Source organism: Xenopus laevis, chromosome 4L (genome assembly GCF_017654675.1).
Source record: "Xenopus laevis strain J_2021 chromosome 4L, Xenopus_laevis_v10.1, whole genome shotgun sequence".
Taxonomy (NCBI): Eukaryota; Metazoa; Chordata; class Amphibia; order Anura; family Pipidae; genus Xenopus; species Xenopus laevis.
Genome location: NC_054377.1, coordinates 136,296,559 through 136,309,392, shown reverse-complemented (window position 1 = coordinate 136,309,392; position 12,834 = coordinate 136,296,559). Strand labels below are relative to the sequence as shown.

The window sequence follows — 12,834 nt, the reverse complement described above, 5'->3', positions numbered from 1 at the left end:
ATTAGGGACAGTTAGGGAAAACTGTACTTGGCTCAAGGGTAAGGGCTCCTTCTTTTCAGTTATCAACACAGCTACAACGTTCTAAGGAAACATATTCAGCTAACAGATGAGGTCTTTAAGGAGACCTGCTGTCATGCCACCAAATTATGGCTATAATATACAGGTATGATGCTATTATCAGGGAATGTTCAGGATCTGGGATTTTCTGGGATCTTTCTGTAATTTGCATTTCCATACCTTAAGGTAGAGTCCTGCAGCGGGTCAGGTACCCGCAAAAACTTGCGATACCCTGCGGGTTGCGTTTAGAAGTTCCAGGTGCGGGTGTACCCGCGGGTCGGCGGTTCTGCGGGTCGGGCCGCGGGTCTTCTCAATATCGATATTCACTCCTTTCTTCTGGTCACGGCTACTTCCGATGACGTCACTTCCGGTTTACAATGACAGCACTTCCTGATTCTTGATGGTCAGCGGGTCGTGGGTCCGGGTTGCGGATAAGGTACTTGCGGGTAGGGTCGGGTAGCGGGTCCAAGCGGGTAAGAATGCGGGTTGTGGGTCCGGGTTGCGGATTGCGGGTACAGGTCGGGTTCGGGTCCCAAAAAATGGACCTGCGCAGGACTCTACCTTAAGGGTCAGGGCACACAGGCAGATTCTGGGAGAATAGTCGCCTGTCGACAAATCTCCTCTTCTTCTTCTGCCTCCCCTGCCTCCTCGAACATCCTTGTGAGGCAAATTCTGGCGACTTTGGAAAATGAATCGCGAAGAGTGCCATTCCGCCGTCAATTTACATTTTCGACCCAAGAGTCGAATTTGTCGCTGGGCGACTAATTTCCCTGAATCTGCCTGTCTGCCCTGACCCTAAAGTGTAAATCGCCGTGGGATGGCACTCGGCGCGATTAATTTTCTAAAGTCGCCCGTAGTTGCCTCACAAGGAAACTTCAGACGACTTTGGAAAACGAATCGCATCGAGTGCCATTGCGCCGGCGATTTACATTTTAATACATTTATTTACATTTTGTTGCCGGGCGACTAATCTCCGTGAATCTGCCTGTGTGCCCTGACCCTGAAGCTCCCCATAGACGCAAAGATTTTTCTTGCCGAACGACCGATTTTAGTGTAGTCCGACCAATCCTTGGAAATTATCGTGCGGTTAGTGGGATTCGAACGATCGTACATCTTGCGATTTTTGGCCGACATCTGTCAGGAAATTGATCGGCCGGGTTAAAAAATCTTTATCAGTCCCAGTGCAATGTATCTATGTTTGCAGGGCCAAGCAGGCAGCTCCCCTTTGTTTTCCTGGCAATATCCCCTGAAATGGTCTTTTTAGTTGATGGACACATCTTACATTTAAACGATTGTTTCGAAATATTCGTGGTCTCACGATAATGATTGCATCTTTTAAAAATCTTTTCATCTATGTCCAGCTTAAGTCTATTAAAAAATGATCTAAAATGCATTAAACCCAATAGGATTATTTTGCCTACAATAAGGATTAATTATATTTTAGTTGGGATCAAGTAGGTGCTGATATAGTTATGTTATAAAAAAAAATTGTATAATTTGATTAAAATGGAGGCTATGGGAGACGTCCTTTCCGTAATTCTGAGCTTTCTGGATCATATTTATCCGCATAATGGACCCCATACCTGTGTGTGTAAAAAAGTAGAAGACCTAAACAATACTACTAGTCCTATTTACAGGACAGATTTCACTGTAGTGTCAAAGCATCCCAAAATCACCCCCTGCTGTTTCCCATAGAAAGTTCTGAAAGCTCCAACACTGGAGCAATTTGGTCTATAAACTCACACTGGAGCATTTAAAGACACATGCCCTTTAAGTGTATGGGTGGAACAGGGACATTGAGACGAAATTGTTGATACAAGCTTAGGATCAACTTGCATTTTCGATTTTTGCTAGACACCAAGGGGGTATTTACTAAAACTTGCATTTATCTCATATTTTTATTACCAAGCTTGAACAAACGCCCATCCATCCATCAATAAAATAACTCGAAAAAGTCGGGTTGGGAGAAGACGGCATGGCACTCGGAGCGATTCCTTTTCCGAAGTTGCCTGACTTCGGGAAACAAATCTCTCCGAGTGCCACCCCACCGTCGATTTACATTTTAGCCGGCGGGAAGGCGGTGGAGGCAGTTCGGGGAGATTAGTCGCCCCGAAGAAGAGGAGATTTGTCGCCGGGCGACTAATTTTCCCGAATCTGCCTGTGTGCCCTGATCCTAAAAGGTGGAGGTGGATAAGGTCTGTCACCTTTGCTTTTAAGAACTGACATGAGGTTATATATGGGGAATGAGAAAAGTCAACTGATCCGTTGCAGATTTCTAGTCATTGCAATTTGTGACATTTGCAAAAAAGAGCTAATAAAACTGTAGACTCTTGTAATTTATCTAATGCTAATCCCAAGCATGGCTCCCTGGCCCTTGACTCATGATGTGAAGCCCCATATTTGCACCCGCAGCACATTGCAAAGCACCCATGTCCCTAAAATACACTTCTGCCACATCCAATATGTATTTACAGCACCCAGTACCCTCATATCTACCAGTGATGCTACATTTCCTCAAACTCTGTTCTACAGCAGATGTGGAAAATATCCTTTCTAGGGTACGTCTCCTCCTCTGATAACTAAATCTTCCATTTCATTTGGAAAACCTTCTACATATGTACTGTAAGTTCCTGGGTAAGATTCTTGCTGCAGAAAGCCCGGTTCTACAACTTCAGTTGCTTGGAAGCAGAAATCAGATGAAAGCAGGAATATATGAATTTAACATCATTCATGTGCTTAATATATTCTTTCTGTTTTCTGGCTTTAAGCACAGTGTGGAGATTCTACCCAGCTGCAGGCTTCATCTGCAAACCCCTAACTCCCCAGCGAGGGCATGGCTATAAAGAGAAGTTCATCCAAATATTCTCTTAGTGATGTTTGGACTTCAACAATAGCACAATATCTGGGAGATGCCTATCCAGACTAGAAGATGTGGGTCCAAGGCTAAAGCTGGCCAATATTTGGTATATGTATATTGTCCAAACAATCAAGAGAAACATATATTGTATGTGCATAAACATTAGTTGGTTTGTCAATTGGGATTGTTTAGAAATTTCATTTGGCAATGCACCATATATATAGCCCCCTTCTACTATATCCTTTTTCTTTCCATTTGTTTTGCGGGCCAATCCATCACACACCATATGTAAATGGTTCCCAAACTGTTGGGCTGGCCCCCTTTGCGGCTCACATCTTTTGCTGAGGTGTCCAGGCTAGGAGATACTTGGTAAGAATGCCATTTTTCTCCTTTTGATACACAGGTAGGGTATCCGTTATCTGGAAACCCATTATCCAGAAAGCTCCAAATTACGAAATGACCATCTCCCATAGGGGCAAATTTAGTAAAGGGCGAAGCGGCTAACGCTAGCGAAAATTCGCCAGTGTGACGTCATTTCGTTACTTCCCCGATTTACTAACGGGCGCTGGTGTAAATTCGCTAGCGAAGTGGACCTACTCTAGCGCTACTTCTTTACCTCTTGCGCCAGACTTGCCTTCGCCACCTCAGACCAGGCGAAGTGCAATAGAGTAGATAGGACTTGCTACAAAAAAAAGTTGAATTTTTTTTCTAAGTCCCAAAAACGCTGGCGCCTTTTACTTTTTTAAGGGTGATAGGCTGAAAAAGATCATAAATTTTTTTGGGGGTATCCTCCTTCCCCCCTACATTTCCTAACATATGGCACCTAAACTATACACTGGGCTCATGTATAGGGCAAAATAACAACTCTATTTTATTTTATGAAGCTTTCCCAGGCTTGTGTAGTGTAATGTATTTGCTGCTACATATACGTCCATTGTACTTTAATTTGGTGCCGTATGCAAATTAGGCATCGCTAGCGTAACTTCGCTTTGCTTGACGAATTAACGCTAGCGCAATTTTCCTACCTTTCAATTCCCTGAGCGCAACTTCGGATTTTAGTGAATTACCAGCGCCCTGGTGAAGTGCGGCGAAAGCGTCACTAGCGTATGTTCATCGCTTAGTGAATTTGCCCCATAGACTCCATTTTATCTAAATTATTTAAAATTTTATTTAAATATTTATTTCTCTGTAATAATAAAACAGTAGCTTGTACTTGATCCCACCTAAGATATAATTAATCCTTATTGGAAGCAAAACCAGCCCATTGGGTATATTTAATATTTACGTGATTTTCTAGTAGACTTAAGGTATGAAGATCCAAATTACAGATCCATTATCCGGAAAACCCCAGGTCCTGAGTATTTTGGATAACAGGTCCCATACCGGTAACTGAAAGGCACAAGGTAATTTAGGGTGAGATTTTGGGTAAACGCTTAGGGGGTCATTTACTAACAATCAGATTTTGATTTTTTCCACAGAAATCTAAAAATTCTATTTTACAAAGCTCTAAAATTTTGAGATTTATCAAGTGTAAAAACCACAAAAACCACTAAAAAAAATGTTGCCAGGTAAAAGTTGTTGAGGTCCTATAGAAGTCAATGGGAGCTGTGCTGATCCTATTGGACCTCTCTAAATGAATTCAGACTTTTAGAGGTTTTCAGGTTGTTTTTGTATCAGTTCTTGAATGGCTGGAGGTACAGATCCTGAGTGTGGGCTGATCAGATTGGAGGCGGTAGGATAGATTTACAGTAAATGCTTTTAGATATGCAAAAGAGAATGTATTTAGTGATGGGCGAATTTATTCGGCAGGCACGAATTTGTGGCGACTTTGCGCGATTCTCTACTGGCGAATAATTTTTCGAAACGCTGGCGTCAAAAAAAATTCGGAAAAAAACAGACGCCAGCGCCGAAAAAATAGGCGCCGGCGTGAAAAACGGACGCCGGCATCAAAAACTACGCAAATTCGCCTATCACTAAATGTATTATTATGTCCCTAATATACTCGATTGCAAGCTATTGTCCTTTTTGCTTTTAGGCTGAGAGAGGAATGCTGAAGTGCCCTTATGTTCACCTTTGAGATAACTTTTAGTATGATGTAGAGGCAATTTGCAATGGGTTTTCATTTGTTATTTTGTTAGTTATTTAGCTTTCTATTCAGCAGCTCTTCAGTTTGTAATTTCAGCAATCCAGTTGCTAGGGTTCAACTTTCCCTAGCAACCAGATGTTGATTTGAATAAGAGACTGGAATATGAATTGGAGAGACCTGAATAGAAAGATGAGTAATAAAAAATAGAAATAACAATAAGGGGCCTATTTATTAAACCTCGATTTTTTCTAGTCGAGTTTTTAGAGGAAAAAAAGGTAATATTTTTAGAGATTTATAATGCCCCAAAGCTGCTAAAAATCAGAATCCAAGAATATTCCAGTTAAAACCTTTTGAGGTCATGTGGAAGTCCGGATTGTGGGGGTCTGCTTCCTCTATAGCTAATTAAAAAAAACCCTCCTCGCACAAGTCGGGGTGGGCCGTGGGTGGGGTCAAGATGGGTCTTGGGCGGAGTTAGAGTAGGCCGTGGGCAGAATTGGACGGGATGGGAAGTAGGCGGGAGAATGGGGATAGGAGTGCGCCGGGCCCTTCTGAAGGTTTTTTCAGGGGGGCAAAGTTATGCCACTGGTGATCTGCGCTGGTTTTGGTATGATGATCCGAAAAAGTCTGGGTTTGTCGGGCTACTTTTCCTGTACTGAATTTTTTGAGTTGATTTCTTGATAAATTTTTAAAGTTGTGGATGGGAGCAAGGTCGACTATGTTTTAATAAAAAATTTAAGTTTTAGTAAATACCCTCCTAAATGTGTAGACTTACAGAGCATTTGTTTTTAGATGGAGTCAGTGACCCCCCCTTTGAAAGTTGAAAAGAATCAGAAGAAGAAGGCAAAGAATTAAAAAAAACTATAAAAAAATAAATAAATAATGAAAACCAATTGAATAGTTTCTTAGAAATAGCCATTCTAGAACAGGGGACCGGAAATGAGGCAATTTTGGTTGGGAGTGGTTGGAGGGGTCTGGGAGGTTGTTGGAGGGGGTCGGCGTCCAATCGGCGCACCAAGTTCATTGTTCGGTAGCCCAGTTCAGGACTGTCCGGTGGTTGGGGACCCCTGTTCTAGAACATACCAAATGTTAACTTAAAGGAGAACTGCTCCTGTAATAGGCACAGTGGGTAACATATCTGAAAAGAGTAGTAAAAACCGTAGTTTTGATATCCTCCTCAATACACTGATATCTGTGTGAATGTTCCCAGAAGCTCTTTTATATTAAAAAAAATAGTATTTGAGGTTCAGGTTTTGTGTTTTCTTTGGAGGCGTGATATAAACATGCAGTGCGCTCTGTAATAACAGGGAATTTGGCAGTTCCTCAGCATGAAAGATTTGCATCCAACAGAATAAACATGAACTCCATGTCAGGAACAAACAGCTCCATTTTCATTAGGAGAAAGGCCATTGTGTCTGCTCACCTGACCCTCACCTGCCCCGAGTCACTAAGTCACAACCAGACCCCCGTGTTGCCCTCCGCACTCCCCGTGAATAAATAACCCCTGGGATCGTAGTTGTGCTGATCTCCCGAGTGCAGATCTAGTAATCATCAGTTTAGTGCTGTTGTTATGTCATGTTCACGCATGCTTGGGCCAGACTACGCTGTGCCCGGGGGTGGCTTAATTACTGTTTATGCAAATCATACTAAATAGGAGAGGCTTTCCGCAGAACTTTTAGCACATCCCCGGCACAGTAATTAATGCACTGAGTTATTAAACAGAATAAGAAAGTAAATGGCTTGGTAATGTTATTAAAAACAATTAAAGAACTGTTTGTTTTTGTTCAATGTCATGATTAGACTGCCTATTTATATAGGGGAGGGGGGGCAGCTATTTTTTTGGTAAATTATCCCTCATTTACTGTATCAGACTAAAAACTAGTCAGTATCCTTTTATTAAACTACTTGGGAACATGGCTTAAAGGAGACCTAAACCCTAAAAATGAATATGGCTATAAATCCCATATTTTATATAGTGAACTTATTACACCAGCCTAAAGTTTCAGCTTGTCAATAGCAGCAATGATCCAGGACTTCAAACTTGTCACAGGGGGTCACCATCTTGGAAAGTGTCTGTGACACTCACATGCTCAGTGGGCTCTGAGCAGCTGTTGAGAAGCTAAGCTTAGGGCTCGTCACTAATTATCCAGCAGAAAATGAGGTTGGTCTATAATATAAGCTGATACTACAGGGCTGATTATTAAATTCTGATGCTAATTGCACTGGTTTCTGTGCTGCCATGTAGTAATTATGTGTATTAATTACTAATCAGCCCTATATTGTGACATTTCTATTCTATGTGTACTGTATATTGTGAGTGGGTCCCTAAGCTCAGTAAGTGACAGCAGCACAGAGCATGTGCAGTGAATCAGCAGAAAAGAAGATGGGGAGCTACTGGGGCATCTTTGGAGACACAGATCTTTACTGCTAAAGGGCTGTGGTTGCCGTGGGCTGGTACAGAAACCCAAAACATAAAGTACAAGATTTCTAGCTACTTCTTTAGTTAGGCTTTATTTCTCTTTTAATTGAACGGGAGAGTACTTCTTAGGAATGGGGGGGGGTGCTTTTTTAAGTCTCCTATTTTATTTTATTGAAAAAATGTAATTTTTAATTGGATTTTTTTTTTTTTTCAAACGTAAAAAAAAATCTCAGTTTACTTACATCCGAGCAATAAGAAGCTAAGCTTTCCCTAATGACCACACTCCATCAAAGAGGAAGACTGGATTCAAATCAATATATTGCCATGCAATGGTCTTGCTTTAAAATAACAGGCTTATCTTATTACAGGAAGTAGTCTCAATAAGTATTCTATCAATACAATCATTCTTATTCAACTACTTATCTGCTTTGGGGTAGGGTAGGGGGCTATGGAAACAGAAGGTTATATTAGAATGTATTCATAGGGTGGATAGATAATACATACCTCCCAACTGTCCCTTTTTCGGAGGGACAGTCCCTCTTTTGACAGCTCAACCCGCAGTCCCTCATTTGTACTGGAAAGTCCCTCTTTTCTCTGCACTGAACAGCCAGAAAAAGAAACAAAGTTTCTCACTTATTTGGAACAGGTAACAGGTGCAAATAAGATACTTTGTAACAATTTTGAGACAAAAAACACAGTTAAGATAAGGAGAAATATTTTCAAACTTTCATAACCTGCCGAATTTTGTAAAACAAACATGGTAATTAGGGGGTGTGGCCACATAAAGGGGTGTGGTCAAAACAATTGCTGTGCTACGTACGGAAAAAAAAATGTTGTCCCTTTTTTTTATGTTGGGAGGTATGGATAATATTGGGACAGATACAGGGATGGATAATAAATTCAGTATATATTGACTACTGACCTAGCAGGAAGATTCTGTCTGTCTGTCTATGTGTGTACTTTTGGGGTGGATACTGTAGTCCAGTGGGTTACAGACCTTAAGTTTGGTTCTAACCATGTCATACTTTGTATTTGGGTATGCTGCATACTGTATCTCTAGCAGGGTTGCCAGGTCAAAATCAGCCAAAGTCAGCTACAAACCCAGCCCAAAACTAGCCAAGAGGAACTTCAAAAGTAGCCCAAAAATAGCACAATATGTGCAGCAAACAAAAGTCTAAAAAAAAAAAATGAATTTATGTTAAAATAAGCTTTTTTCAAGTTTTCATTGGTTTGCAAATTTTCTATGAAGTAAAATGGGACAGATTCTCCCGTCACCAAGGGTGCAACTACAGAGGGGGGCCCAGGAGGTATAGTGGCCCCATAAGGCCCTAATTCATATACAATTTCAATAAATATTGTTAAAACAGCTCAACCTGTAGACATTTTGGTGGCCAGCAGATTTTTGCCCCAAAATTGTCTGAAAATTAGGAAATTCACCAGAAAACGTGAGAATGGGATGGGAGACTGGGGTACAGAGGCCAAAATCTGGTAACTCCCGACTTCTCCACAAGCCAGTCCCATTGCATGCTGGATATTGTAGTGTTACATTAAACTTGGCAGTTGGCAAATTGTTAAACAAAAACTAAATTACCCAAAATGCATTGGGAGAGGTATGCTTGGTACATAAGGGCAAGAAAAAACTTTGGCTGGTTTCCAAAAGGCCAAACGCCCAAAAAGTAGCCCAAATCCGTACCTTGGCTAGTTTGTACTTTCAAAACCCGCCTAGGCTTTAAATTAGTAGCCCAATTTGGCTGGAAACCCTCCAACCTGGCAACTCTGATCTCTAGTTTTAGTTTTGTGATATATGGTTGGGCCATACAGGATCTGGCCAACAAAGTGCTCCAAGTGTGAGCAGATGACAGCCTCCATTTTAAAACCCCCTTTCCTGCTTGCCCTTACAACCGCCCATGCAAAAAACACCCTTTGTTCCAGGGTCCCCCCATGGGGTCTGCTAAGATTTGCCTCTTCTGCCTACCCCTAGTTCTTACCTGCTCTCAGGTGACATCACTACCCATACCATTGATGATGTCACTGCCCTCATCCCTGAGCCCAGATGTGCTTTCATCGTGGGAGACAAAAAGTGGCGTATGTGGGAGACAAAATGTGGTGTCATACAGCAGACACGGAACCAGTTTCTGCCCCCTTTCTCCCGGTGTCCCCCAATGGGGTCTGCTAAGAGGAACTTGCCTCTTCTGCCGACCGCTAGTTCTGGCCCTGCCCTCAGGTGACATCACTACCCATACCTTTGATGATGTCACTGCCCTCATCCCTCAGTCTTTGAAAGATGAAGTGGCATGAAATAAGAGGCACAATAGAGCAATAAGTAACATGTAAAATATATCCTTATAAATGGTGCTCGGCGGGCGATGTCTTCAGTAATAATCAATGCTTAGTGGTGCCTAGTTGAGTTTAATACTTTTATATTATAAGAAATAATGTACCCCTTGTTATAAAATATCACAATTCTGTTTGTCTAACTGATTATCCTTCTATCTGTCTCCCTCTCTCTTTGTTTTACCTATTCAGTCTCAGAATACCAAGATGTGACATAATGACTTTCTTCTTTTGATTTTTCCTTCAGCTTCGCCACCAAGGAGAGGAACGGCCTCCTGTTCTACAATGGCCGACTGAACGAGAAACACGACTTCATCGCGGTGGAGATTAATGACGGACAGGTGCAGCTGAAATATTCCACAGGTTTGTGTTCTGTAGCAGCTCCAACTTTCTGCCTCTCAGTCCTAATAGAACTTTCTGTGCCAACTGCATGCATTATATTGAGCATTATGATTATCAGCCGCTGTAACCCTTTTACTGGCAGGCTATTTTGGGGTGCAGTAAAATATGTTGCAGGAGTCATATCAGGTTTTGCAAGCCTATCTTTAAAAACAAGGGGTAATTATTGGTCAGGGTTAAATTGCATTGTTCTATTGTTCGGGTGGTTCATTTATTCCTCTTTTATATAGCAAAATTCTCCTTTCAATAATGGATTTAATTTTTGAACAGTCATTAAAATATTACATTACATCAGTAATTCTAAACCAAATCTTGGTTTTCAGGCCTTGCTTCAAAACATCATGAGGGTCTATCGGAAAAGGGTGACGTCGATAATAATATTAAAACATTACTGATTCCAATACAACCCCATTGCTGTTACATTCTGTGAACATATCCAAATAGTGGAATCCACTGGGCTCAGTAGGACCAAATGTGTAGCTCATAGGGATGCACTGAATCCACTATTTTGGATTTGGCCAAATACCGAACTGGGGTATAAATTTTGTGACCAAATGTAACAACAGTAATGCCTATGAATAAGTGCCTGTGGGTGCGAAACGCATAAGGCGGAGTATCAATTGGTCTGTATGCCTACTTTTTAATATTCATGCTGAATAAAGAGTGACTTTTTAACTTTGAGAGAATTGATTTGGAATATATCTTTGGATTTTTGACTTGGGTGCCCTTTTGAGTTGGGGGCTATATTCCAGCATGTACTGGCCCTTTTTTGACAGGCCTTTATAGACTGCAGCAGCTGAATAATAATTGTTTTTTGGAAATACCGAACTGAATCCAAATTCTAATTTGCATATGCAAATTAGGGATGGGAAGGGGAAAACATTTTTTACTTCCTTGTTTGGTGATAAATAGTCACACGATTTCCCTCCCCGCCCTAATTTTCATATGCAAATTAGGATTTGGATTTGGCCCTGCCTGGCAGAAGGTTTTGGCCGAATCCGAATTCTGCTGAAAAAGGATTCTGGAATCCTGGAATCCTGGATCCGGTGCATCCCTAGTAGCTCAAAAACATCAAACCTGGACTTCTGTAATCTTTCTGAACCACAACAGTCCCAGAATTCCATGCAAGTGCAGGTCACTGAAGTTCTGCAGCAGCTGGAGGGAGACAGGTTGGATGTGCCGAATTCAGGCATCTTCAGAAATACGGCATTGTATGATGGGTAATACAATGGAAGTGCAATATTTAGAATAGTTAGAAATTCTTCGACTAAAGCTTCCATAACTCTCCACTCAATAGCAACTGCCTGAGGGTGATGGGAGTTGCAGTACAGGAACAGCTGGAGTTCTTATATGTCCTTCTTTTAAGGTGACATCCTTTGAACATGGATGATTTAGCAGCACACACAAATAATCGACAATCATGTTCAATGCCACTTGAAGTGGAAGGATATTTGGATATATCACTCGGCTGAACATGATCCCATTAATATTTCATAGCGAGAGTCTAGTGTGAGAAGTATTAACCTTGTGATGGGGACCTCTGGGAGCCCTGTCTGTCACTTCCAACTCTCACAGATCATCGGATACATGAACATAGATTGGCATTAGAGCACCCAGTAAATAGCACATTTAACTCTATGCCCCTGGTCTGTTGGCATGGAGCTCTCCTTTTGATAAAGCAGCGGTTCCTTACAAACTCTATGTCAGATCTTGTTATGTCTCTGCTTTGTATGTTAGCGGGAACAGAACCAGAAGACGAAGACCTCATAAGATCCGATATTTACGCAGAAGCAAAAAATATATGAATATACTATATTTGTATTATACTGTAATACTTCTAAACTTGCAGAAATGTCTATATATTTTTTGTGAATAGCTGTGGCAAACCTGAAAATTCACTAGAGACAGAAGTAGCAACAGTAAAATTATTTTATGACTACTAGGGGTGATGTAGGAAGCATTGCTCTCCAACCCCTTGGATGTTGCTCCCAGTGGCCTCAAAGCAGGAGCTTATTTTTTTTTGATTACTGGCTTGAAGGCAAGTTTTAGTTACATTAAAACCTTGTGTATTGCCAAACAGAGCCTCCTGTAGGCGTCAAGTCTTCATAGGGACTACCAATAGCCAATCACAGCCCATATTTGGCACCCCAGGAGCTTTTTGCATGCTAGTGTTGCTCACCAACTTATTTTTACATTTGAATGGGGCTCATGGGTAAAAAAAGGTTGGGGACCGCTGTACTAGGCGAAGAAGACTAGCAAAAAAGTTCATCACTAGAGAAGTTTTGAGCTGTTTCACGAGGTGCATTTTCGTTCAGGCGAACAATCGTTGCTCCGCAAACTTATCAAAGTGCAAACTTTCCAATACGTTACCCTTTTTCGCCAAAATCTGTTTGATAATTGATGCGGTGAAGCTACCTTCTCAACAATATTATGGCAGTGACATCATATCCTGGATGCCAAAAAAAGTCATAAAAAAGACAAAACACTGGTGTTTTTCATATTTCAATATGGGATTATGTTTAAAAGTTGTAAATAATTGTTTTTAAATATTTTTTGAAGCTCATGTCACATTTGTTTTAGGGTGGGCTCATGTCTAGGACAATGAGGATCTCTAATGTTTTATTAGGCCTTTAGCTGCCCTTTAACTTTAATTATAAGTCATTTTTACTAAAAGTAATCCTTTTT

The 12,834-nt window shown here is 41.2% G+C and overlaps 1 protein-coding gene across 3 annotated transcripts in view; it reads left to right on the top strand.

Moving 5' to 3' along the window:
* Window positions 1-12,834, top strand: part of LOC108714671 (cadherin EGF LAG seven-pass G-type receptor 3-like) — a 152,167-nt gene that overhangs the window by 91,666 nt on the left and 47,667 nt on the right. For all 3 annotated transcript variants that reach the window (XR_005967069.1, XM_041590844.1, XM_041590843.1), the window contains exon 4: window positions 9,998-10,113. Coding sequence is in view for 2 of the 3 variants with exons in the window: in XM_041590844.1 (XP_041446778.1) it covers window positions 9,998-10,113 (116 nt within the window). In the remaining variant the exon portion in view is untranslated. The remainder of the gene's footprint in view (window positions 1-9,997; window positions 10,114-12,834) is intronic.